Raw genomic sequence first — 26,707 nt, forward strand, 5'->3', positions numbered from 1 at the left:
TACCTCTTACCAGATAACAGAAAAATAAAACACAACTGCTTTTGAAAAAATTAAAAAAACAACCCGTCTGAATAAGCTTACTTCTTAACAAATCAGACATAAAGAGTTTGATAAAAAAATTTATAAAAAACAAACTATCTTAGTATCTTATCAAATAAACTTAACAGAGATGGAGAATTTTACCCCCAAATTTATTGAATTGGTAACGATATTATGCGTAAAACAAAGGTTGTTATAATAATATGAGCACCGAATCTTGTGCCTCAAACTTGCTTTTCGAAATCTGAGATCATAGCTTCAATCAATTACATATAATTCTGATCTAAACAGGGATTTGATTTTGACATCAACGATCTGAATCCCGTTTTCTGAAATACGGATTCTTCAACTAGTATAGAGAGTAGCTCTATACCAAAACCCTCCAATTTAGGTTCGCTGAGATCGTCACTTTACAGTTGAAGAAATCCCCTTTCACGAATCAGAGGTTAGAATAAATCGTAACCAATGAATCTAAAATCTTAATTCAGGAACTAGGGTATAAACAGATCGGCCGAAATTTGTAGCCGAAAACTTTGGTGCTTTAATGCGGCAAGGAAGAAGGTTAGTATAACATGTTTTGGAGGGAGCGCGAAAGGGAGATCAACAAAGAGCAAAATGGAGGCCCTCCTTGTGGGCAGGTTCGAGTTCTTGTTGTTGGGGACTCAGGTAACTGCTTCCTTACATTTCTTGTTATTGTTTTCTTGCGTTGAGTCGTCGGATTTGATGTGGTTCTATGTTCCGTTGTTAAGTTGGTATGTGGTGAGTAATAGTTAGATCTTATTCCAGTGTTGGATTTCACTTTGTTCCGTTTTAAAATTGAACCTGCTATCAATTGGATCTATGTGTTGTTTGTAATGATTTTGGTTGTTCATTGCTTCACGATACTGTTTTTGGGGTTTGCAAGCACACATGTCTTTTGATTGCTAAACGCCGATCTGTTATGCTTTTATTCAAGTAGTAGACCATGTTTCTGGGTTAGTCCAACATTTATTTTAAACAATAAATCAGCCTTTTGATATCATAGATGCCATACTAGCGTACTGGTTGTCATTGGAGGAATTTAGGGTTGGAGTAGGATGCCATGGTGCTTATGTGATAAAATCATAGCTAAGAATTACTACCATGGATTTTAGCAAACGTGCCACCTGTTTATGACTTATGAGCATACTACATGCTCTTTTGAAGTTTAAGATGGTGAAGATACATCACTTTCTTCTTTTTGCTAGTAGTGCATAACAGCGTAAACTTATCAGGATGCCGGAGGATGGAAACGGCGATGGATAAAAAAAATTGAATTTGATATGATTCAACTTATAAGGATGTCCTATCTTCAGGTATTGGGTCTGATTCAGTCCTTTGGCAAGTTATCTCGGTGATAAATCTGGAGCTTAAAGAGTCTCTTCATGTTTCATGGTATCTAGGGAGGTGATATTAGTATTGATTAGAACCCTAATGGAATGACCTTTGTTACTGAGGCGCTGCAATAATAGATTATCTGGTTATGTCCCCTTCTTCCTTCTATTCTGTTTCTTCTTTTAGAAGCCAATCATTGATTAGCTGGCTTTTCGAGTCCAAGATGCTAGGAGGGTTTACAAACGGTAGATGGTTGAGAGATAGCCTTGTGTGCTTGGAAGGTTGTAAACTTGAATCCCCGAATGTTTCTGAAATTTTGTTTATCCTTTATATTTCTTACCAGTTATAAGATGCGCTGCTATTCCAATCAGGGGTCTAGGGCCACCTAAGTAGCTTCCTAGGTGTTAAGCCTTGCACTGCCAGTTCAATGTATTAGGGCCTTTTAATTTGCTTCCTAGGAGTTGTCGCCATTGGTTCACTAGCAAATAATTGTCAAGTGTCTCAAAAAATTAATCAAGGATGAATCTACTTTGCTCAACTTATATTCATCGACCAACTTTTCTCAACTTGGACAGAATCTTTCCCATGTTTTCCAAGTATTTGTATCAATGTAACAATGAATCTAGTAATTAAGAAAAGTAATTTATATGAATATTAACATCATACCAGAGTTTTAATCCTCACATGCTCACACAATTTAGCACAACCCTCACATGCTAACATAATATATCTAGATGAGTTCCTTATGCTTCCGCAGTTCCACTTAAGTGTTTGTATAGTCTCCGCTGAGGAAATTAAGGGTAGAAGGTTAGACCACTTAGCGTTGCTTAATTCTTTAAAAATACTTACAAAAAGTTTAAGTGAAGATGGAAGATTTCTTTACTGTAAATAGGCGAGGATAGCAAGAGTTATTTGGTCAATCAAAGGAGGTTATAAGTGATTTTAAAATTTGTGTTGGTGGCAAGTAGTCTGTTTGTTCCATTGTACTTGAGGGACATATTTATGTTCAAAATATCACTAAGATGAATATTTGTAATGAAATCAGATGGAAAGCACAGAAAACACAATGAAATTGCTATTATTTAAGCGTATATTGTTGAAAATAATATAGAAATGTTGGATAATGGAGTTAGTGTTAGAATATTTCACTGCTACTTCATGGGTGGGAGTCCAGGGGTGTTAGGCCCTAGCTCAAATCTGTGAGAAGATGGTTATTCCAGACACTTGGAAAGACAATGTCTCTTATGTCTTTTGATTTCTTAATCCCTGTATACATACAAACATAGAGATAGCAATAAAGACTGATCTTCCTTTCCAACTGTCATCTCTGGTGTCCATGATGGCAAAGTAAGATTCAAAAAATCGAACCAAATGAGTCCAATATATCCCACCCGGAGGTGGGGTCTGGGAAAAAAGATTCAAAGTGGTCAGCAAAGGAAAAGATATAAGAGACATTTGGTCCATATGACCAAAAATTTGAACCATTATCCCTTTTTTTCTCCTTAAATTTTATGAGGAACTTTTTTTTTGTTATAACAAACGTTTATGATTGCACAGACCAAGAATTGTTCAGAAACAGAATATTGGCTCAGTGCTAGTCAACTCAATCAGATTTCATGATGAGGGAATTTCATGTAAAATATTGAGTTCTTATAGAGTTCATCTTTTATTCATCTATGTGAAATCTGGCAATATGGTTTTCTGTTGAATTTCATCTACTTTAGATTCTTCTATCTTTCTTGTTTTCTTTGATTCAAGTTCTTTTATGACCTTGCTTAAAATGTATTATTGTGCATCCATAGGTGTGGGAAAAACTTCTCTTGTTAATCTGATTGTGAAAGGTACATCAACAGCACGTCCTCCTCAAACAATTGGGTGTACAGTAGATGTGAAGGTTAGCTGCAAAGTCTTTATCTCCCTCCATAGATAGCTTGCACCAAAGGAATGATGGTTTTAATGAAATAACTTCTTGTTATTTTAATGCAGCATTTTACTTATGGAACTCCTAGTAGCTCTTCAGATAGCATTAAAGGCGACAAGGATAGAGAATTCTTCGTTGAACTCTGGGATGTCTCTGGACATGAACGATATACAGATTGTCGTTCCATCTTTTATTCTCAAATAAATGGTATGTATTGGAACTTCTTATTTGTCCAAACTTCAACCTTGCTTGAAAAATAGAGTCAAAATTAAAGACAGAAAATTTGATAGCTTGATTATGATCTACTTTGCACTATTCCGCTGGTAAGTTCAATATTGTGTGACCCCACTTTACTCAGACGCGGCTTTGAAGTGTTGGCAAGGAAGTCTTTGTACACAACCTTTCTCTTGCATTTTGTTCGTTTACTGAAAAGGGCAAAATGCATCAAAATGAAACGAATTTTTCAGTGGTTCCTATTTAGTGTAACAAGTAATTTTTTTTTCAAATGTAACAAAGGTTCAAAATTTCCTATGTTGTACCCATTTGACCATTAACCTGCTTATTTTGTAGCATTTCTTGACGTGAGTGTCAAGTTTATCGTTTACTTAGCAGTAACCATTTTCGTAAACGGGTATCCACATCATCAAATGTTAGTAGATCAGTAGGTATCCACATCATCAAATGTTAGTAGATCAGTAGGTTACCGATCAAAATGGGTACGGAATAGGAAATTTTGAAACTTTATTACATCGATTAAGAAAAAATTTATTCGTTACACTAAATGGGAACTAAACCAAACTTTTACTGCATTTTGATGCATTCTGCCCTACTGAAAATGACACTCCTAATTTTGATCAAATGTACCATGAGTTGTAAATTTGATTCACTTTTATCGTCATGATGTAAAATCTGCATATATGTCTATATTTATGCGTAGCACTTGTTCTGTTGCATATGTGATGGACCCCCTATTCGATTCACCTATGCAAGGAGGGGCAAAAGGAATATTTAAATGAACATCACTGGCAAAGGAAGATTTTGTTTCAACTTCCACTTTCTGTTTTGCATAGGGAATAAATAGAGTAGGAATAAATAGAATAACTGAAGGAGGTATCTTATTTTGTTAGTAATGTGGCGAAATCCCTTGAGAGAGCATCCAGTCTCTCGAATACTGGAATTTTCCTTCAGTTCTTTTTGAATTATAATTGAAAACCCACATCCTTCAAAGCTGTGGTGCAACATTTGGTATCAGAGCATCGATTCGGGAAAGTCAATACCGAGATCAGTATCTTCATGCGTCGAAGAGGTGGAAGAAAGTCTGGAGATGTTTCAAGCTGTGGTGACGTGAATAGAGGAGAATATGCAGACTATGATGCGGCAGATCGCTACACTTCAATTGCAAGAGGGAATGCTTCCCGCCGCGCGCGGGGGGGGGGGGGGGGGGGGGATGGAACGACGAGCCGCCAGAAAACAAGGGTTGAACGTGAAAGGGGCAGTGATGAGAGACGGTTCTTCGCTATTAAAAGGCCGACGGTTGGAGATGCCAACCTTTGATGGCAATGACCCCAATGGCTGGTTGGTGCATGCAGAGCGTTATTGCCTGTTGAATCGACTAATGAAGAGAGCTTGGAGATGGCGGTTATCACATTTGTAGCTGACGCGTTAAAGTGGAAATGGAAACAAAATACTCTTGCCTCTGCCAGTGATGTTCATTTAAATATTCCTTCTGCTCCTCCTTGCGTAGGTGAATTGAATAGGAGGTCCATCAATATGTGATTAAAATTGCACCTCCAACTTGCTATTTTGCCACTAAATATGTGTGCAGGTGTTATTTTTGTACATGATCTCTCTCAAAGAAGGACAAAAACAAGTTTGAAGAAATGGGCCGCAGAGATTGCAGCAACTGGGACATTTTCGGCCCCTCTAGCAAATGGCGGTCCTGGTGGCCTCCCTGTACCATTCCTCGTCATTGGTAACAAAGCAGACATAGCTGTGAAAGAAGGCACAAGAGGTAGCAGTGGCAATCTTGTTGACATGGCTCGCCAATGGGTTGAGAAGCAGGGTTTGCTTCCATCAAATGAAGAACTTCCTCTGATCGACAGTTTTCCTGGAAGCGGAGGGCTTATGGCGGTAAGATTTGCATCAAGCATTACTTAATGAATGACCAAATAATGCAATTTTCAGAACCCAGATTTTAAGTAAGTAACCAACAAGGAAGCTGTTCTTTGTAAACTAAGTGGAATATTCAATACTGATTTGTAATCATTGGAGGTTCGTGAGACCATACCCGTGGGATGAAACGTTTGCCGCCCACTGACGTACATTGGTCAATTCACCGAGGAATACATTATACACAAGTATGGGATTTTGAACTCCAAACCTCTGGTTAAAACCAAACCAAAGAGACCTGGTAACACAGAGGTGAGGTCTGGGGAGGGTAAGATGTATGCAGACCTTACTCTCTACCCCTTGTAGAGAGGCTGTTTCCGTGTCCAAACCTCAATAAAGTCCCAACCACTCGAGCATACTTAGTTTGGTCCTTGCAATCTTTTCTTTATGTTTTGCATTAAGGTTCTGAATCCTGGCTATGTTACTGATCATGAATGGTTATTATCACCTTCTGTTATTTTTCTTCACTACTTATTTATGACTCTCAGAAACACCTTAGGGGGTTATGTCATAAAGAGCAATCAAAGAAGAGAGGTGCTCATGGCTCTTTATCGCGGGTAGTACATACAGGACAATTAAGTCAAAATAGAAGACATATTAAGAACACATAAAATGAATTTCTTTTCCAAAAAAGCCATTGTTCTTACTATTGTGGTTGTTGGCTTGTTGGCCGTTGGAGTCCTCTCCACTTGGCAAGCCCTTACCTCCATGGCTCCATTTAGTTATTTTAATCTGAAAAGAGATTGGTTCATATTCTAATGATTTGATCATTGAGATCCAGAAAATCATACAGAAAGCATGTTTGAATCTGATTCACAATGACCAAAAAGTGGGTGGTACGTTAATAGAGTGAAAGTAGTAAACAATCATCTGCTGGAATTTTTTTTTTCACGAGAAAAATGCAGTTCATGATTGTTTTAAAAGATTCTTAGAGTTTCATGCATCATCATTTTCCCGCCGTTAACCCTCAAAAATTGTCCAGGCTGCAAAAGAAGCAAGATATGACAAGGAGTCTGTGTTGAAGTTTTTCCGTATGGTACACATCTGTACTTTTCCTAATTGGTTCGATCAACTTAGTATATGATCTAAACTTTGTGTGATAAATTTTTCAGTTGGTAAGAAGAAGGTATTTTTCAGATGAGTTACCTATGGCAAGTCCATGGTCTACCTCGGTACAAAGACCATTGCAGAGGCCTGGGGACAATTTGAGTGATGATGATCAATTATACACGAGTACAAGGTATAATTATGCCATGAGATTTAATGATTTATTAGTTTCTTTTACAGTTTTTCAAAATATTAAATAAAAATTACTTGTATGCAGTATGCACATGTGCATACCGTTAACTTACCAAGGTGTTCCTTAGTTTTTCATTTTTTTTGCGGTTTTCCCCTATATATGTATGTATGTATGTATATATATATATATGTATATATATATATATATATATTATCCTGGAATAGTCCCATATTGAGGATAAGTTTAAAATGAGCAACTTTGCACATGATGTACCTTTTTGGGTTCCAAATCCAAGTAGGATTAGGTTTCTTGTATGATTTATTGTACTTGCTTTTGTAAGATTTATTTCAGCAACATTGATGAGGGTATTAGTCATTGGATAAGATTAGGGTAAATAAAATGTCAAGCTTCAAGAGTCATGTATAAAAGTTAAATTCTCGTTAAAAAAGGCTAGTTTTATAAGACGACAGTAAGACCTGTTATGTCTCACAGAACAGAATGTTGACTACCAAAAAACGAAATATTGCGAATGTTGAGGCCAGAGGGTATGTGTCTTTCCGTACATTTTTTTTGTTTTAACGTACCTACTTTTAGTTTTCTCTTTTACCTTATTCGTTCATTCTTGTAACAAACTTGGGGCCTTCACAATAACAATTGCTTTCGACTTTGAGGCAGAGGACATATCTGCATACATCCTAACCTAGTAACCCCCCTCCCCCTCAAGACCTTATTTTCGAGTGGGATATAATATGTTCATTTGGTGTGGTTGGTCTTACTGGATTTCATTGATTTATACCATGTTTTTAGTTGGTTTATAACATAAAAATCTTGTTATTTTTCTTAATGAGCATTGTCGAATACTTGCAGGACAATTGGTGAGGCCTACAAGTACAATGTTCTACCACCACTTCCGGCTCAACGCAATCTGACGCCACCTCCCACGCTTTATCCTCAGCAGCCGGTGTTGACACCCGATAACTACAACATCCCAAGATTCACGTTGAGCGGAGTTCAAGAAATAAACAATATTAGATCGAAACGAAATGATATTAATGTATGATGTTGCCAGTATTACAAGAAAGGCATATGGTTGTTTTTTTCTTACTGTGTTGCTGCTTCTTGATTGTAAACTAGTCCCATTCATTCTTTGACACCCACAACAGATGTATTGTTAGTTGGCTGCTTGGTTTGATTTTTCTCTTTTTGGAAAGAAACTTGGTTTTATTTGTTGCATCATCCAAATGTTCATTAACATGACATTGCATGTAACATTTCTATTCGGTAAGTGTTTATTGGGTAAGAGTCGTTACTTTCACTTGCAAGGTAAGACTCTTTGATCATTGTCATCATTCTTATCGGGTAAGATTTTCGATCTCTGTCATGTTCATCCGATAAGATAAATTGACCTGAAAGACACTTTTCGGGTAAACATTTAATAAACGGCCTTTTACTCGAATTCGACATTGGAGTTTTCATTCTTATAGTTTGTAATTATTACTTCATATGTCCCCAAGGTTAACCACATCATTGATTTTTCGTATGAATGGGCATGTCTGCTAGTAGCTTAATGGGTTTAATGATAATCGCAACTTACTCGGTTAGCTATACATGACCGTTTGGTAGTGCCTTAATGATATATAAAATGACTTATTCAGTAAACTTTTAGCGACAGATTTATGTAGAAACATAAAAAATCAATTTTTTCCAAACCTACCCTCCTATTAAAAAACACGTTCTTTCAATTATGAAAAAATCCTTCCAAACAAAAACTTTCTCAATCTATATAGATAGATTAATCTATATAGACAACTTTATCTGTACACATTTAATGAAAATTAATCAAACGACACCTAAAACAACAATTAATTGCAAACTATAAATATGAAATTATTAACTATAAGGAAGAAAACTATAATTTTAAAATAACAAGGACCAAAACTGAAACGTTTAATAAACCACAGGGACAAAAACGTAGTTTGCTAAAAAAATAGAGCAGGTGACTGAAAATAGCAGACAAACTCATATTCGATTTGTTAAGCCCCCGGTATCCAAAACAGCGGCATCATTCAGATTTCCACCGCCTGCCACAACAGCTCTCCTACCATTCTTCTGAAATACATATATGTAAGGATCCATATGCCTACAACTTCCTTCAATTCTTCAAATTTTCTCCATATCTGAATCGTTTGTAGGTTGAAATAAAGGTTGTTTTTGTTGGATTAGAGAAACAAAGAGTGAAAATGGGAATTCCGATGGATATGAGAGACGCCTGGGTAAACAACAGGAGGAAATCATCAAGTTTTATGATTGCTTCTCCTGAAGAGGATCTCAAGTTTCTCAGATCGCAAATGTGTACTCAAGGTGAATCAAATTTTCATTGAATTGGTACTTTTCCCTTTTTTCTTTCTTGCGTTGCGTCTCAAATTCAAATTTATGTTGTTTTATCTTGGGGGATTCGTTATAGAAGGAATGCGATTTTTTTGTGTGTGCTTTGCGTAATGATTCCTTCGCCAGGGGTGAGGGTTATTTAATTTGGTGTTAAAGGATCAAATTGACCGTCATTCCGTTCCTGAAATGATTGCCTCTAAAATGTTATTCGTGTGAATAATTTTCTGATTTAAAATACTGGAAGGTGTTCGTTCTTCGTACGGTCTTCGTACGGCAGTTGGTTTCTCAACGTGAACACTTGAAGTTCGCTGATATTCATAATCAGTCATCACCTTAGTTTCTGTTTTCAATCATTATGGTTTTGTTTACCCCACCTTTCCCCTCCCTCTATCTCTCTTAAACCAACGTATCACTTTTTGCAGCATGTTTACCATCTAAGTTTCTCCAACAAATAGAACTTGTGAGTTCACTTTGGTACATCAGTAGATACTATCTGGGGTTTAAGAATATAAACTATCTGGTCGTAGATCTCAACACTAGAGTGAGAGACACTCACAAACTATAAAGCATCCAAGAAAAGTGCTCCTTTATATTATCACATTGAGTGTTCCCAACAAAAGTAAAGCGGTTGGTTGTTAATTCGCAGAAAAATTAATGAAGATAGGAAAAATTTCAACCCAACGTTTTAATTAATAGGTCCATGTAATCCTGTCACTCATGATTTGTTTGTCGTTTGGAAAGTTCCTTGTTCTGAGAAGGTAAAATAAGTGGGATTTAAAGTGACTTAACACTTTAATTTTGATATTGAATTTTCTCATATACAAGAGGGCTATTTGGACCTGTTGCTGAGATTCAAAGCAACAGGTCGCACACCGATTATCAAGAGCCATGGGAACCTCTTCTTTGGCTGCTTGTAAGGACATAATCCCCTAAGGTGTTTGAGAGGGTTGCAATCAAGTGTGGAAGACAATACCAGAAGGTGGTAATAACCATTTGTGATCAGCAACATAGCCAGGGTTCAGAAGTTTATTGCAAAACATAAAGAAAAACTTGTTGCAAGGACCAAGCGAAGTATGCTTGAGTGTTTGAGACTTCGTTTGAAATAACTAAGAGGCTTGGAGTTTGAATCCCAAACTTGTGTATTCCTTGGCGAAGTACCCAAGGTGAGTCAATGGCGGACGGCAAAAGTTTCATTCCCTTGGATATGGATTCATGAACATCCGGTGATCACAATCAGTATCAGATCTTCTGCTCGGTTTAGAAAGAACAGTTCTTTGTTGTTTACTCCCTTAATGTCGGGATAACTAGGTTCTGAAAAATGCATTACTTGATGATAATTCATTACTCTATGCAAAGCTGTCATAAGCCCTCCGCTTCCAGGAAAACTGTCAATCAGAGGAAGTTCTTAGTTTGATGAAAGCAAACCTGCTTCTCAACTCATTGGCAAGCCATGTCAACAAGATTGCCACTGCTACCTCTTGCTCCTTTTTCAGCTACATCTGCTTTGTTACCAATGACAAGGAATGGTACAGGGAGGCGACCAGGTCCACCATTTGCTAGAGGGGCTGAGTTGTCCCAGTTGCTGCAATATCTGTGACCCATTTCTTCAAACTTGTATTTGTCCCTCTTTGAGAGTGATCATGTACAAAAATAACACCTGCATACACTTAATGGCAAAAAAGCAAGTTAAGTTAGAGGTGCAAGTTTAACCACATATGCAACAGAATAGTCGCTAAGCATAAATATAGACATATATGCAGATTTTACATCACAAAAGTGACAGAATCAAATTTACAACTGATGGTACACCTGATCAAGGAGTATCTATCAGTTTCAGTAAACAAACTAAATGCAAGGAAAAGGTTGTGTACAAATACTTCCTTCCCAAACACTTCAAAGCCAGGTCTTAGTAAAGGGCAGTCACACTTGCACAAGTGTTGAACTGACCAGCTGAATAGTGAAAAGTAGATCACAATCAAACTGTCAAAATTCCTGTCTTTAATTTTGACTTTACTTTTGAATCAAGGTTGTTGTTTGGACAAATAAGAAGTTTCAGTACATACCTTTTATATGAGAATAAAAAATGGAACAACATTCTGTATTGCCGCCATGTCCAGAGACATCCCAGAGTTCAATGAAGAATTCCTTATCCTTGTCACCTTTAATTGCTATCTGAAGAGCTACTAGGAGTTTCATAAGTAAAATGCTGCATTAAAATAACAAGAAGTTAGTCATTAAAACCATCATTCCTTTGGTGCAAGCTATCTATGGTGTCAAAACAATTTGCAGCAAACCTTCACATCTACTGTATACCCAATTGTTTGAGGAGGATGTGCTGTAGATGTACCTTTCACAATCATATTAACAAGAGAAGTTTCTCCCAAGCCTATGGATGCACAGTAGTACATTAGCTGAACCAAAGAGAAAGTAAGCCCCGTCGCTTTTAAACAAGGTCAAGAACTTGAACTAAGGAAAACTAGAAAGACGGAAGAATCTTAGTAGATGAAATGCAACAAAAGACCATATTGGCAGAACCAACTGTAGTCACCATGTCTTCCCTCGTAATCACATATAGATGAATACAAGATTTACTCTATAAGAACTCAAGAATTTACATGAACCCTTATCATGAAAACTGCTTGAGTTTACCGTGCAGTCATAAACATTTGATAAAACAAAAACGGTTCCTCATAAAATTTTCGGGAGAAAAAAGGGATATAATTTGGATCAAGTTTGGTCCTACACTTCTTTTTTCCTTTGCTAATCACTTTGAATCTTTTTCCCTAGATACCACCTCTGGGTGGGAATGGGATAGACTTGGCTCGTTTGGTTTGGTATTTTGAATCTTAGTTTGCTATCATAGACTCTACAGATGACGGTTGGAAACGATGTTCAGTCTTTATAGCTATCTCCATGCTTGTACATGCATATACATGCATATATGATGTTCTAAGTTTAAGTTTAATGTGATAAAAAGATAGATGCTTAGTTGCAGGATTTGCTAAAACAACTGTTCTTCAATTGCTAGAAGGAGATGTGGCATTCATTTAATTATTGGTCAGCTTTGTCCTTTGTTATTTGGATTTCTTCATTATCTTCTCTCATACCATATGTACATTTCCATTATATTATAGCTTACATTTTGTAATGTTTTCCTCTATACTTTTGACACACATACTTCATATTTTAGTGGCTTGGTAAAACATCAGATCCTAATGACCCCCCCCCCCCCCCGCCCCCGGGTACATGTCATTTTCTGTTTTAAAACCAAACAGTCATCAGCAGAACCCTCTAGGAAGCATCTCCACTAATAATAGCTAGCTTGACTTCTTAACTTTTAAATGGTTTTGGTCCAACATCAACGGTTAGAAGCTTATGACAAATGGAAACTCATCAAACCAACAAGAAATAAAGCCAAAGAAAATAGAAGAATTGTCCCTTCCAAAGAAGATTAATGTATGGCTGTATGAAAAGAAGATAGCCATGGGAGAGGCATACTCAAAGTAGAAATGTTCTTATGACTATATTTCTTGGTAGGATGGCAAATCTCCAAGACATGGAACAAATAATAAATGCAGAACACATTAAATCAAATACACAGTATTGTTCAACAATTTGTTTACCTTCATGATCATTGCTAACATTCTTATTAAATTTGTGAAATCCGTGGCACATCAAGAACAAAAAATCTGCTCCTTCTATGAGAGGGATTAGACAATCAAAAGATATGAGAGATAAATTGTCTTTCTAAGTATCTGGAATAACCATCTTCTCACAGTTTTGGGCTAGGGCCTAATACCCGCATGCTCCCATCCATGAAATAGCTGTCAAGTATACAATCTGTAGCTAACTCCCTCATCCAACATTTTTATATTATTCTCAACAAAATATGAAGGTCTTGATCGTTCTTTATGATTTTAACCATTTTGTACGTAATTTGCAGAAGGGGTTCGTGAAGGAATGAAGGCAGCTTCAGTTGCATGTGTTGCCAGTGCAGTCCCTACGGTTGGTAGCTTTATATTTGGCGGTTTCATTCAAAAATTTTGCTTCTGATTTTGGTGTCTGTGGGTATCTACAATTACATACCTCATTTGTTCTGGAAAGGAAAGAGGAAAAGGAGAGAAGTCCAGATTTGGCTTTGATGGCCAAGGGAACTGTCATATATTCCTATATTCCCCTCAAAATTGAGGAAACAACCTCCAATTCCTAAGGTGGCTCATACCGTTGAAGCTAAGCCATTTTTTGTTAAGAAAAGTGTTGGTGGATTCTGAATTCATATCAATTCATATCAAGCTGACAGCTGTAATTGGATTGATCCCTTTTCATCTTGGAATCCCACCGGAGTGAGTAGACAAGTATGAGAATCTCCACTGTTCAATCAACAACAAGGGGGCATCCCGATTGATTCCCTTTTTTAGTAACATAATGAATCAGAAGTAGGACCAAACTGAGAGTTAGATTCACTTGTCGACTGAACCCTTAGCAATAGACAGGCATGGGATTCCTCCTTTGGACAGTTTATAGATCAGAAAATTCCCGCAAATTGAATGAGAAGTGGGTCTTCAAGCAGGTGAAAGTATAGAGCTACTAAGAAAATACCGAAAAAATCTTTTTTAAGTAGGAAGAAGAGTTCCTTGATATCTACATTAAACTGTGCCCCAGAGACACGGTCGAAGCACGCCCGGCCAATGTGGATTGTGGCTGATTCACCGACATGCCCGTTTATGCTGACTAATGGACAGACCAGACCGCATAAGACTACTGGAATAGAAAAAGAGGCAATTTCTGTTTTGGAATTTCCAAACTGAGTTGCATTATTATCCTTTTTACCCAATTATATTGACTCTGTCCACACTTCACATGATATTCAATTCAATCTGGATGTTTGACCAGTAGCCAAAGAAGTTATATGTATTCTGGATAAGTCTCAGTAATGTATAGCATCCCTGTGCTGTTATTCATGTTATCTTATTGCCACTGAAATATTTGCAATTCTCCTATTTTCAGTTGGTTGCTGTCCGGACAATTCCATGGGCGAAGGCAAACCTAAATTATACTGCTCAGGCACTCATTATATCTGCTGGTACAGTCTGAACTTTCTAGCTTTAATTTATTTTTGGTTTGCTTGCATTTTGAAAACCTAGATTCAAAACCGACTTCTTATTATAGCTAAAGATCTATGAAGCCAGGTAAGCTTAGTGATTTTACGTCGATCTCAAATTATCTGCTCCTTGCGGACTTGCTTATCCAAATAAGTAGTCTACGAATAAGAACACTCTAAGTTTCTTTTAGATATACTCTGTTCTACAGCTGCAGACACACTTGGCTTTTGCGATTAAATAGTTCATTTTTTATACCGTGGTTTCATAATTTTTTTGAAGAATCACCAACTTATTTGGGAGGAATATGTACTAGATCTATGTTTCCACTGGTTTTAGATTGATCTATTACAACTTCGGATTCAGATTTACTTGTTTGACTAAAATACTAAGACAGTCTGATTTTGGAACGAAGGGGTGTATAATTTGATTATATGTTCCAATAAAAGGCCTTGAAATCAGCACAAAAAAACAAGGGGTTTTATTTAGAAAGCAAAAGTCCGTCTACATTTCATATGATAAAGAAAGGGCATTTTTTTTCACATTCTGTAGGAGACACCTTATTGTCAATCAAAGGGTGCCTGGGTGAATAAATAGATTTTGTAAAGATTTAGAGTTACAACCTAATGAATATTATTGATAACAAACCCCAAAGCATATCATACATATGGTGGTGTGGGCTTGGACAAATAAATACAAAAACATGGAAAACTAATTTAGATGCTTATCATGCCACTTGAGGTATAGGGATATCTACAACTTATCCTGCGTAGAGCTTATCTATTTATTCCATGTTTATGTAACCATAATATATTGACAGCATAATGAAGTAATTTAACTAATAGATAATACCTTGTTTAATAGCCCAACTTGCTAGATGCTACATATAAACTCAAATCTGATCCCTTCAATGTTAGCCAGCGAGCTGGTCAGAGTGTGAACGTGCTCAGTAGGAGTACTTACGACATGATTATTGACCAAAATACAATCAGCCTGTAGATGTTTGACCCACTCAAGACCCTTTGCAATGTGAATGGTTGCGTAATTGCCATATAACAAAAGCATCAACTTGCATAGAATTCCTGGCTTTGCAGAAATTGGTAAGTTGAATCATCTCACAGTAGACATCTCGACTGCCTCAAAAGACATCCTCGTAAAAAATCATCTATGTGGTGTATCTGATTTACACAAAGACTGCCACTTCCAGGAGTACCATCAAAGATATTGCATGATACGCAGTACAACATCCCATTAGCTAGTGACAGAATAGATATAAAACAACCAATAAGCTCACTGTTGCAGCATTGAGTCAAATTGGCTGACTGTCATATGACGAAGCTTTCGAACAAATCTCCTCTTCATCTTTGCTTGAGAGTTTTCTTGCCTATGGTCAATAAGTTGGCATTTTTGCATTACTTGAGAATCTACTAGCTTACCTTGTAATCCATGCTTAGATAGATGATGTAGAACATCTTCCTACAAAACTAAAGGTTATATGTGAGATCTCAATCTTCAAAATGCATCTGCTGGGGGCTGTAACCTGAAACTATCCCAGAAAAAACTTGAACGTCCACCACCAAAATGATTTTTCTTTCCTGACACTACCCTGTGTTGAGAAGACATAATCATGATCTTAGACTTGCTAATCCAACTGAGAGCATATGTAAAAGACCAAACTAAGCCCTGAGTGACCACTTAAGGTTATACGAAAACCTTTGAAACTTATAAACCTTTGAGGTCTCCTCTTGAACCACAAATGGTGGTAGATCCATATAAATCTTTTCTACAAGAAGTCTATGAAGGGACTTCTTACATCTAATATATGATGGTGTATAGCAACCTGAGCTATGGACATTCAAACCAAAACCATTTTAGCCATACATTGCACTCTATAGCATTCCACAATACTATACAAGTACCAATATCATAAGGCACCAGTCAGTTGCAGATCTTGGTGGATTCTTGGTCATATGGCTGTCCTTGACACTTCTGAAATCGGTTTCCACGGGCAACTGAACCCGTTAGAATCAAGATCAGGCTTTCAAGTAAACTGGAAAATTAACACTTCCAGTCTGGTGAGAAATTAGAAACTGAAAGGACATCAAGGAAGAGAGAGGGAGGGGGCATTACTACGATTTATTTTTGTGAGGTACAGTTGCGAAACATGTAAATATTGGGGGTATAACCTGATAAATGTGACTGAATTGATAATCCGAAATCCCACTATTTAGCACATTATTACCTGGGAAGAAAAAAATCTTCAGAAATTTGCTTCAGATGACAAATCACTCTTAAAATGCATGTCAAATAGTAATGTTGCTTTTTTCATGTGATGGGCAAAATATGCAACTACCACATTCGAGGAACGAATATAGGTATCATGATCTTGTTGTCTGCTTAACGAAGCATGACATATATCCAGGGTTCTCTAAAAGGGCGCCATGGCGCAAGACATGTCTCCGATGCCATGTTAACCCCGAAGTTGTTGTGTAAGGAGAGGTGAACACCTTAACGCCATGGCATCTGGAGACACGTTTAATTATCAGTTTTTACTTTGTTATGAGCTCTTGATATAACACTTCTTTGTGAGCTATATTTTATATATGCCTTTTCTTCTTTTTATACGAAATTAAAGGGTTCAATGTCACTGAGTAACAGTAAAATATATATATGTATTCATATATGATATACAGACTTGCCGCTTATGCCATGCTTTGAAACGTCATGGCCTCATCATGGCTCTTTAAGGCTTGAGAGATGAACTTCCCGTCATGCATCACACCATTTAGAACCTTGCACAAATCACATCATGTATACCCTTCCCCATTTTTGATTTTTTTATTTTAATTTGTATTTTTTTTTATGATCATGAGTTTTTACGATATCCACTAAGGCATAATCTCTAGATCGATCGTTCTCTAATATGTGCCAAGGTTCTTATAAAGGTTATCTAAAATCAATTTACCTTTTCTTCCTTCTTTTTTAAAACAGCATCCATTGCAGCATACTTCGTCACTGCTGACAAAACCATCTTGGAGTGTGCTCGGAAAAACACACGCTTACTTTACGATAAAACCGCTTAAGAAAGAGGTAACGACCACTTCTTGGTGTTGTCTATATCAAGTTTACGTTTCTGCTGCGGTCCCCAAACTGTACGTTTCCGTTCTGTAACAGTGAGATGTGTACTTAACACCTTTTTATGCATCAACCTGTGTTACTATAGTTTGCTTAAGTTGGCATTTGAGAAACCTACTCTTTTCTGCACTTTTCGGGTTCGAGTGTGAAGCAGATAAGTCTCTCTTTAAATGGAATCGCATGTTCCTTTCCATTCGTCTAAAATGAATTGCAACAATTTTCATGTTGAATGTTATAAAGCACCATCGGTTTGTTATTTTATACAATTTTTCGAAGGTTGTTATATTCAGGGTCTTCATGGGATTAGTTAAGGTGTGCTTAAGCTAGCCCGGACACCCACAATTAACCAAAAAAAAATGATTGGCATAAACATGTGTCACACTTGTGTGGATGAAAGACAAGGTGCAAAGAAAAAAAGGAAAGCTTACGTATATGTATGTTTGTTATGACGAAGGATCGTGTGGGAATAGGAGTTGAAGTGAGAAGCGTAAGAAGAGATCTGAACCCTTGATCACTTTTAATCTCACTCCCACCCATCCCATAAATTGCGCTTGATACGGGAATTGATCCGGTGCATCTCATTATTGTTGAGATTCAATTAGGATTTGATCAAAGTTTTCACCATAACTTGCATTCTCACCGGAACCCAATTCTATTTGTTATATATATAAAACTAGAGTCGGGTTTATACGAGAACAACAACCAAATAAGATAATAAGAAAACGGTGGAGTCACATGTGATTTTATACTAAAATCACATGTAATTCACGCAACTTTGACCGTGACCTAAGATCCCATGCCATGCCATCTGCACACGCTTACATTGACTGTTAGTGTAGAATCACATTGATTTGGACCCACATTGGTTTGGTTTGGTAGTTGTTAAATGTCATTAGTTTTGAGTTTTTATACAGAACTTTAGTTCTTATCTTAATTTTTGTGTCAAATCTTATTTTATTAGTTTTTTAATATTTTTTTACTTGTATAATAATTATTGATGTTAGAAAAAAAAAAGTAGATGGATTGCTTCGTTCGAACTCAAATAGACTCGAGCAAAGTCGTTCCATCAGTACAACATTTTTTTTATTAACCTGGATATCCAACCCGCTATGCGAGCTGACTAATCCCAGGGCGACCACCTGCTTTGCAGATAGCCCGGAGTCATCGCATTTGAACTTCTGTGGCCACAAATGGATTTTTATTCCTTCTTGGATTTGAACCTGAGACTTCATGGTACTTTTGACCTTTGGAGCCAAATTCAAACCAATAGGGCACCACTCTTGTGGTTCCATCAGTACAACATTTAGACAATGACAACATTGAAATCTATGAACGTAATAAAATCTTGTATTAAACACCTTTCACTAGTTCCTTTGTTCGACGGTAATTAAGTGAGAACTGAATTTTAGCTTGTGGCATAATGAAATTTGTCAAATGTAAATGGGAAGGTAGGCGAAGGGTCGGGTTTCGATGAGAAAGGAGGTTATGGTGAAACCTCTATCCTTGATCAACCCTAATTGAATGCAAACACTAATGCATTGAAATGCACCAGATCAACTCCCTTCTAAAGCTCAATTCACGGGTGGGCATGCGATTAAAAGTGATCAAAAGTTCAGATGTTTTTTTCAGACTTCTCACTATAACTTCCCTTCTCACACTATCTTTTGTCTGTAGGAGAATGGGAATAGTAATAAGCACAATATTGATGATGTTTGGTTAAACTAATACAACTGTTTTATATAATATTTTTAATACAAATATATTTTGTATAACTTGAAAATATAGAGCATGTTTCATCGAATGTGAAAATAGAAAATATGTTTCATTTAACATCAAGAAATAGACTAAGGGGTTGTTTACCAAACGCTTACCCGGGTAAGCGCGTATCAAGTCATACAACCTTACCTGATGAATATAGTAAGGACCAAGAATCTTACCTGGTAAGAGCAAAACAAGGACCAAAAGTCTTACCCGGTAAGTGAGGGTAACGACTCTTACCACGGTAAGTGCTTACAAGGTAAATTGTTGCATAGGATGTCGTTTTGGTGGACCAAAATCTTACCCGATAAGTAAATATTATTGTTAAATTTTACCGATAAACACTTATTGGGTAAGTGTTTGATAAACATCCCCTAAGCGGGAATAAAACGAATTTAATATGATTGTTAAGTTCTTAATTAATATATGTACATAGACATTAGACCTACCTGTAATTAGCTCTATTTATAGTAATGTCACAATTTCAACCGTAATTTTACTTTCTTATTATAAGTACCTTAAATCTGTTTTCTAAGTTCGTTGGCCTTCTTTAAATGTTCTCATTTTGTTCGATTTTATCGTTTAAACACAATATATTAGCTAGATTGTAAAATGATGTACCAAAATTTCAAATCAATCAGCACGATTTGAGTTGCATAGGTTTGAGATCTTTCAAACCGTAAACATTGGGTTAGGTTGTTTAAATGCTTTCAACTCTGCAAATCCAACCCGTGTGCAACCCTTGTATAATATATATTAGACATGATGTATGGACTTGAATTCTCCTATCCATTGTTCTAAAAGTGGCTCAAGACTCGTGTCTAACGTCATATTAAGTATATGGCTTTCCATGGTCCAATGGGCGGTTTTGTAACGGGATAATTTTTTTTAATTATACTTTTTAGTAGTAAGTATATAACATATTTTAAAAGGAAAAGTCTAAAAAAACCCAACGAAATATCATGTTTTGAGTGATCAAGTCTTTAAACTGTTTTTTTGTACAAATAAATCCTTAAACTTACTTTAACCTAGAAAAACAATAAACTTTCATATTTTAAGTGATTAGTTCCCTGAACAATTTTTTTGAACGAATAAAGACAATGTATCATTTCTCAATCGATGTATCTAGAATAGTAATAATCCAATAAAAAGTGATTAAAACCCATTTTCATTATTCATTATTTATTTCGAGATTCAAACAAGATGAGAATCATGAGGGAATCTAATAATGATTTATTTCTTAACCTCAAACGACGACCACAGTATCATAACAAACACACGATCTTTTATCACTTTTAATCTCATCCATCCTATGAACTGCATTTTTTACGGGAATTGATCTGATGCACCACATTAAAGTTGATCTTCGGTTAGGATTGATACGAACATAGAAATCACTTTTTTCTCTTTTCATCATAACTTTCATTCTCACCGTATATATCTTACAGACTAGTATATTATATGTAAGTATAAATAAAATTTTACCCAAGCTATATATATTGGTGAGATGGGTTAACGTTTTGGGTTTAATTGGGACGTTAACATGTGGGTTCAGTTTTCTTTACGCCCTAGCCCTAACCCTAGCCCTAGCCCTATAACCCTAACCCTAACCCTAAATCACAAAAAAAATCAACCAAAAATAAATCAGAATATCCAAAAATCAACCCAAATATAAACCCTAGTCACCAAAACAGATCCATCTACGAAGCGGGGGAGGAGAGGAGTTGCAGGTGTGGAGAAGAGTTGAGTCCATCTACGAAGCAAAGTCACCAAAACGAGATAGGGAAATTAGAAAAACGGGGCAGGTGTGGAGGCGGTCGAAACAGTGAGGGAAAGAAGTGAGCGGAGCTGGTTAGATGAGTGGTGGTGGCCGTCGAAACGGCGAAGGGGAGAGGTGACCGGAGAAGGGGATCGAAGCAAGGGGGAGGATCCATGGCGGGGAAGGATTCATGCATCGCCGTTTCATATAAACCAAAAGCAAAGGAGGAGACGCCAAAATGGAGAATCGAGGTGGGGAAAATCACGTCGGGAAGGTTTGTTATTTGTTATTTAAGAGTAAACTTCGATAAGATGATAACAATGTAAAATAATTAAAAAATTATTTAATTATAATATTTTAAAATATAATTGAAACAAATATTTAAGAATATAAGATGATAAAAAATTAAAAAAAAAAGTTATTTTAGTTAAATAATTTCAAATTAATTATTATATATATTATAATATTTAAATTTATTAAAAAATTATTTATGATTTTAAATAACAATTACATGTAATGTGAATGAAATAAAAATAGTCTTGTATATCTTAATTAATTAATATTTTTTTAAAAATATATTTAATAATTAAATTAAATATATTTTTTAAATATTTAACACGTTTTTATTATCTATGAAATAAAATAAGTATAACTTTAATTTTTGTATTACATAGACATTATTAAAACTAGAAGGCTACTCGCACAATGTAGCGAGATAAATCTCGATTTTAATGTTTTAGTTTATTCTTTGTCGCTATCGATGTTATATACGATTTTATGTGTTTTTAAGAAAGCGGATAACGATTTTATTTTGGAATAAAATATAAATTTGAAGATATCATAAAATTTTGAATTTTTTCTTATATCAGTGTTAGTATCAAATTGACTATTTAAAAGTTCTCATTTTTTGTGTAATTTCTTTAATTTATTTTTTATTATAATTTAATTTAAGTTTAATAACGAAGTGATTTATTTTTTGTTTAATAATATAACATTTTATAAAGATAATAATTAAGTGTTTCTTTAGAACTCAATGATTATCCTAATTATATTTTAGGTTTTTTATATTTAAAATGAGATGTTTATCTGCAGTTAGTTACACGAATTCAGACATGAAGTTTTAAAAGTTGTACTTACGCACAATCTAATTGTAATCTTGAATTTTAAGTAACATTCATCAATAAACAGTATTTTATGTATAAAAAATAGTTTTTAAGAGTTTTTATCAAATGTTTTATAATATATTATAGATTCTTCCACGAGGTCTTAGAAAGGAAAGCACCAGAGGTTAATTTCTCTGCTAATGGTAACAACTATAGTTTAGAATACTATTTTCCAAATGGAATCTACCCTCACAGAGTTAGGTTTATGAAGTCAATCTCATTGCCCCAAAGTCAAAAACATCAGCTATTTGCAAAAAAAAAAACAAGAATCAGCTAGGAAAGATGTAGAAAGAGCGTTCCGAGTATTACAATCATGATTTGCTATATAGTTAAAGGTCCATCATGGATGTGGTTCAAGGAAATAATCGGAGAAATACTACGAGCATGTGTAATAATGCACAACATGATTGTAAAAGATGAACGTGAGTCATACATTCGTCAATTTGATTTCACATATGATTGGAAATGATGCAATATTGGAAAATTATTTTTAAGAAATGGGCATTGATTGGACCCATTAACAAGTTTTATTTGGTTATGTTCACAGATCCTAAGATGGTTGGTTTTGTTTGTGGTTCATGCATTTTAAATAGATTGTTGGTTTTTTTAAGGTTAGATCCAAATGATGTCTTTGTTTTTCCTAACATTGTACTAGTTTTTCATCTGTTTAATACTATTTTTAACCGGTTCAAGAAAAACAAACATGAACCAACGTATTTCCTTCGCGAATGCAAGTAGATTAAGAATCGTGCAATCATCTCGTCACATACATATCTATCCACAAATAGCAAACCAAAATCAATTTTAGTTCCTTAATCTAAACATTAGATTGTTGGTAAGATTGGATCCAACATTTTGTTCATCAAAGGTTGTTTACCAACACAAACTGGGTAAGCGCTCACCAGATGACATATATACACGCACAAGGCATGATAAAAAAAAACACTAAAGCCATTTACGCACCAAGACACACTAAAGCCATTCGACTCGTGCCATCAAAGATAACCCTCCCACTCCCAATAAGCAGCACATTTACACAAATGCTTGAAGGGGAAACTTGGACATCATCAAATGGGAAATGAGGATACAAGAAGAGTTGTTTAATTAGAGGATTTCCTAACTTTACAACGAGGAGAAACAAGGTCTCTTGGACCAATGACAACTTGCCCTCTTTGTTTCTTTATGTTTTCACCAGTATCTAGCTAGCTAACTCAATAATGAATAGGAATCCCAAGGGGGGGCATAAATGAATAAAAGGAACTATGAAAAGGATACAAGTTTTCGAGTCTTCAAGCTCAAATGTTGTTTAAAATGCATACCTGTATATAGCATCAGCAACTCCATCTTCGTCATTGCTGGCACCAATCACGTTAGCCACAGCTTTTGTCTTCTCTGATCCATTACTCATAGCTACGCCTAAAGAAGCCAATTCCATCATCTCAACATCATTTTCGCCATCACCAATTGCCATTACCTGATCACCATTTGTAAGAAAGAGTCAAGTGTTTCAAATAGGGATCACACAAGTTATAAAAAAGAAGGTGAAGATTCTTTGGGCACATTTGGTACTACACCCACATTTCGTCGTTGACATTAGCAAATGAGGAGAGGTGCCTATAATGATAAGCTGTCAGTTACATGTTTCTCATCATGCCTAATCCACCGCTATAATGCTTTCTTAAGGCATCCATTACAAAAAGATAGTAGTGGTGTGATTCTTGTTTTGTCCCCTTGACTGTGGTTCATAGAACTAATCATACCTAGGATCTCCCTTGGTCTGTTTAGCCTTCAAGTAAGAAGTTAGATCTCAACTTAAAAGACACTTGTTCTGTTAACAATTCAGGCAAGGTAGTTTTTGCTGCTGCTGCAGCCGTTGTTCTGATTGTTAAATCCATGTCTATTGTCTATTGTCTATATATTAAAAGAGGGGTGGTTGTTTATGGCCAGTTGGATAACAATTCTTTTTTTTTTAATTTTGGAACAAAGGAATATGCTTCAAGGAAATTAATAATTTATGTGGATTAAAATAAAACACAAGTGATGGTACAAGGTATATGATAGATGAAAGTTCCATGGCACACACCTCACTTGCAGTAGCACCAAAATGGTCCAGCAGCTTTCTTACTCCACTGCCCTTAGAAGTACCAATGGGTACAATTTCAAGCATATCTGCCTGTGCTTGGACAGCACAGGCACGACCTGCTATTGCTTCTTCCCAGTATGGCCTGAGGGTACCAGCCACCCCTTCAGCAGTGTCTAGAAATACCACCTTCTGTAGTTTGAATTTAACAACATAAAGAAGTAGACATGGATGAGCATACAGATGTTATACTCCTCTACCAATGTAATTTGCATGCTTGAATTAAGGGCCGGTCAGAAATTCACTTCTAGCCCATAAACATGGCTATATAACCTTTCTTTACGACTAAGCATTCAATGGCTGGCACTCTATAGCATGTTCTTGTCAGTTATCAAAAGAAATTTAGAAGGATGAACATAATAGAAACAAACCATAAGATACATCTTCCTCAGGAAACTAATTACATACCTGTACATCACCACTACTTAAAAGCTGCTCCACTGAAGGCATAATCTCTGCCTGTCAATGGTTTGCTAAACAAGTGTTAGAGGCCCACAGAGATCAACTGAACTTGTGTGGCACAAATGAAAAAGTACCTTCGGCTCAAGATACACAGTGTGGAGGGAGTCTACGAGAGGATGGTTAAATAGGGTCAAGCATCGACTCTCACTGAACGCGATTAGTGGAATACTGTGCTTGACAGAGTAATCAAATGCCTGCATCACTTGCAGTATATCAGGCATCCAAACTCAAGATAATTTAACTACAAACACTTCCAGAAATATAGTCAAATACAGCATTCTGAACTCTTGTTATTCGGATATATTATAAGAGAGGGAGAGGGGAGGGTTAGAGAAGAAAGGAAGAGATCGCACAATGGAGCATCACATGATAGAATTTGAAGTTACAGAGAACTTAAGAATCATAAATAAAATTACCTCTCTGCAAACATCTTGATTCAAATTTATTCTGTGAATTTCCTGGCCTTCTTTGCCATAAACAAGCAAACCCTGACAGATTTGTAAGTAGGGAGTTAGAGAAAGAAGAAAATATTCTTAATGATAAATAGACTGAAAATGACACGTATAATAGCAAAGTCAGCAACAAATCAAACTTCATTGAACCCAGAGCTACAAACGTTACAAAAAGGGTGAAGTAGCAATCATGGAGATACACTAGTTGTTATATGTTTAGGGGTGTTTGGTTAGAGGAATTAAGTAGTAATCAATGAGAATGAAAATAAAAGAAACTGTTTGATATTATATAATATAATGAGCTCATTCCCCCAGAAGCCCAAATTTTCATTCTAGATTAAATCGGAGGGAATGAAAATTCATTCCCATTTTCATTGTTTGTCATTTTCATTTTCATTCACATTTTCATTCCCCAGCATGAACCAAACAGCCCCTTACTACCTCAAGAATAAAAGACAGAATATCCATAGGAAGAATCATAAAACCAAGAACTAGTTAACGAAGTTTCGAGGTGTATTACTAATGGTCTAATAGTAAGTAGTTTCTTTCGTACAAAAGCACATAAGAGTGAACTTAGTTTTATCCCTTAAAGATCACAGCATGAACTTGTGGTTTTTAGTAAGAAAGATGTTTTTTAAGACTTTGCATGTAAGCCCATGACAGGCATTTCAAGACTTTCAATGGAGGACACTTTGCATCTCATAAATCCAGTTGGGATGCAAACCACCAAGATCTCCCACTTTCAAGGATGCAAACTTTCTTAGCGTATCTTCTTTGCATCATATACTAAAGTTTCACCCTCAACTAATCAATGATATGAAATTAACTTGTAGTCTTTGATCTACAGGCAATCAGTGTTAAGTCAGGTTGCCACTCAACTACTTTTCAATTTGCAGTTAAAATGGGTCGTCGACCAACATCAGGCATTTTAAGATAGAAAGATAAGTAACAAGCGAAACTTGAAAAAATTAGCAAGTAGACAACCTGTATGAAAACACCAGGTGAATACTCGGAGACAATTCCATCTCGGCCTGCTAAATCCACCATCTCCAATAGAGCTATAGCAGCTGGACGAGTCTGTTTCCAAGGATTGCATGCAAAATAATAAAAACCCAAGCAAGCACCATAACATAGGCAAGATAGTCAAAGCAAACACTCTGAGAAGTTACCACAAAATCATAATTTTCCTTACTTTTCCAGTGGCTAACACCACTTTTATACCCCTTGATGAAGCCTCTCTCAAAGCATTTGCATTTGTAGCAGATACTCGACTTTTACTATTCAGCAGGGTACCTTATGTCCATAGCAATGCATGAAACCAATAATCATATCCGGAGCATACAAAGAACAATTAAGGGGCCGTTTGGTTCGCAGAATTGAATATGGGGAATCGAAATCCATCAAAAGAATTTGACTCTGAAGGAATTGGAATGAAATTTGACCACACGATTAGTTGGTAGGAACTGAAATGGAATTTCCGAAAAAGAACCGGAATCTGCCTCTGTTTGGAGGGGCAGCTGTAATGACGATAATGGTGGTGTGGTGGTATAGGAGTTGGGGCGATGGGTGTTGGTGGGTGGAGTGTAGGTGGCGGTTGTGACGGCAACAGTAGTGGGGTGGTGGGGTAGT

At 36.2% G+C, this 26,707-nt stretch overlaps 3 protein-coding genes across 5 annotated transcripts in view; 2 read left to right on the forward strand and 1 right to left on the reverse strand.

Moving 5' to 3' along the window:
• Positions 1 to 263: 263 nt before the first annotated feature.
• LOC112521428 (small GTPase LIP1) lies at positions 264 to 7,958 on the forward strand. Its single transcript, XM_025130285.1, has 8 exons — positions 264 to 430; positions 528 to 705; positions 3,195 to 3,286; positions 3,379 to 3,520; positions 5,139 to 5,443; positions 6,465 to 6,518; positions 6,595 to 6,722; positions 7,590 to 7,958. The coding sequence occupies exons 2-8, from the start codon at positions 612 to 614 to the stop codon at positions 7,780 to 7,782; spliced, it is 1,008 nt and encodes a 335-aa protein (XP_024986053.1). The 5' UTR covers positions 264 to 430; positions 528 to 611; the 3' UTR covers positions 7,783 to 7,958.
• Positions 7,959 to 8,748: 790 nt separating this feature from the next.
• On the forward strand, positions 8,749 to 17,615 carry LOC112521346 (early nodulin-93-like). 3 transcript variants are annotated; one of them, XM_025130154.1, is made up of 5 exons: positions 8,749 to 8,846; positions 8,946 to 9,083; positions 13,054 to 13,115; positions 14,118 to 14,193; positions 17,201 to 17,615. In XM_025130154.1, the coding sequence occupies exons 2-5, from the start codon at positions 8,963 to 8,965 to the stop codon at positions 17,290 to 17,292; spliced, it is 351 nt and encodes a 116-aa protein (XP_024985922.1). In that variant the 5' UTR covers positions 8,749 to 8,846; positions 8,946 to 8,962; the 3' UTR covers positions 17,293 to 17,615. The 3 variants fall into 3 exon arrangements, with proteins under 3 accessions (XP_024985922.1, XP_024985924.1, XP_024985923.1); XM_025130156.1 differs by having other exon boundaries at positions 8,777 to 8,846; positions 8,927 to 9,083; XM_025130155.1 differs by having other exon boundaries at positions 8,785 to 8,846; positions 8,915 to 9,083.
• A 5,683-nt stretch (positions 17,616 to 23,298) lies between these two features.
• Positions 23,299 to 26,707, reverse strand: part of LOC112520628 (endoribonuclease YBEY, chloroplastic-like) — a 4,058-nt gene continuing 649 nt past the window's right edge. Inside the window, exons 2-8 of the mRNA XM_025129032.1 lie at positions 26,271 to 26,371; positions 26,063 to 26,155; positions 25,043 to 25,114; positions 24,701 to 24,820; positions 24,573 to 24,623; positions 24,108 to 24,296; positions 23,299 to 23,498 (exon numbers count right to left, since the gene is read on the reverse strand). Coding sequence (XP_024984800.1) covers positions 23,331 to 23,498; positions 24,108 to 24,296; positions 24,573 to 24,623; positions 24,701 to 24,820; positions 25,043 to 25,114; positions 26,063 to 26,155; positions 26,271 to 26,371 — 794 coding nt within the window. The 3' untranslated portion in view covers positions 23,299 to 23,330. The remainder of the gene's footprint in view (positions 23,499 to 24,107; positions 24,297 to 24,572; positions 24,624 to 24,700; positions 24,821 to 25,042; positions 25,115 to 26,062; positions 26,156 to 26,270; positions 26,372 to 26,707) is intronic.

This window comes from Cynara cardunculus (genome assembly GCF_001531365.2).
Source record: "Cynara cardunculus var. scolymus isolate 2C chromosome LG 11, CcrdV1, whole genome shotgun sequence".
NCBI lineage: Eukaryota > Viridiplantae > Streptophyta > Magnoliopsida > Asterales > Asteraceae > Cynara > Cynara cardunculus.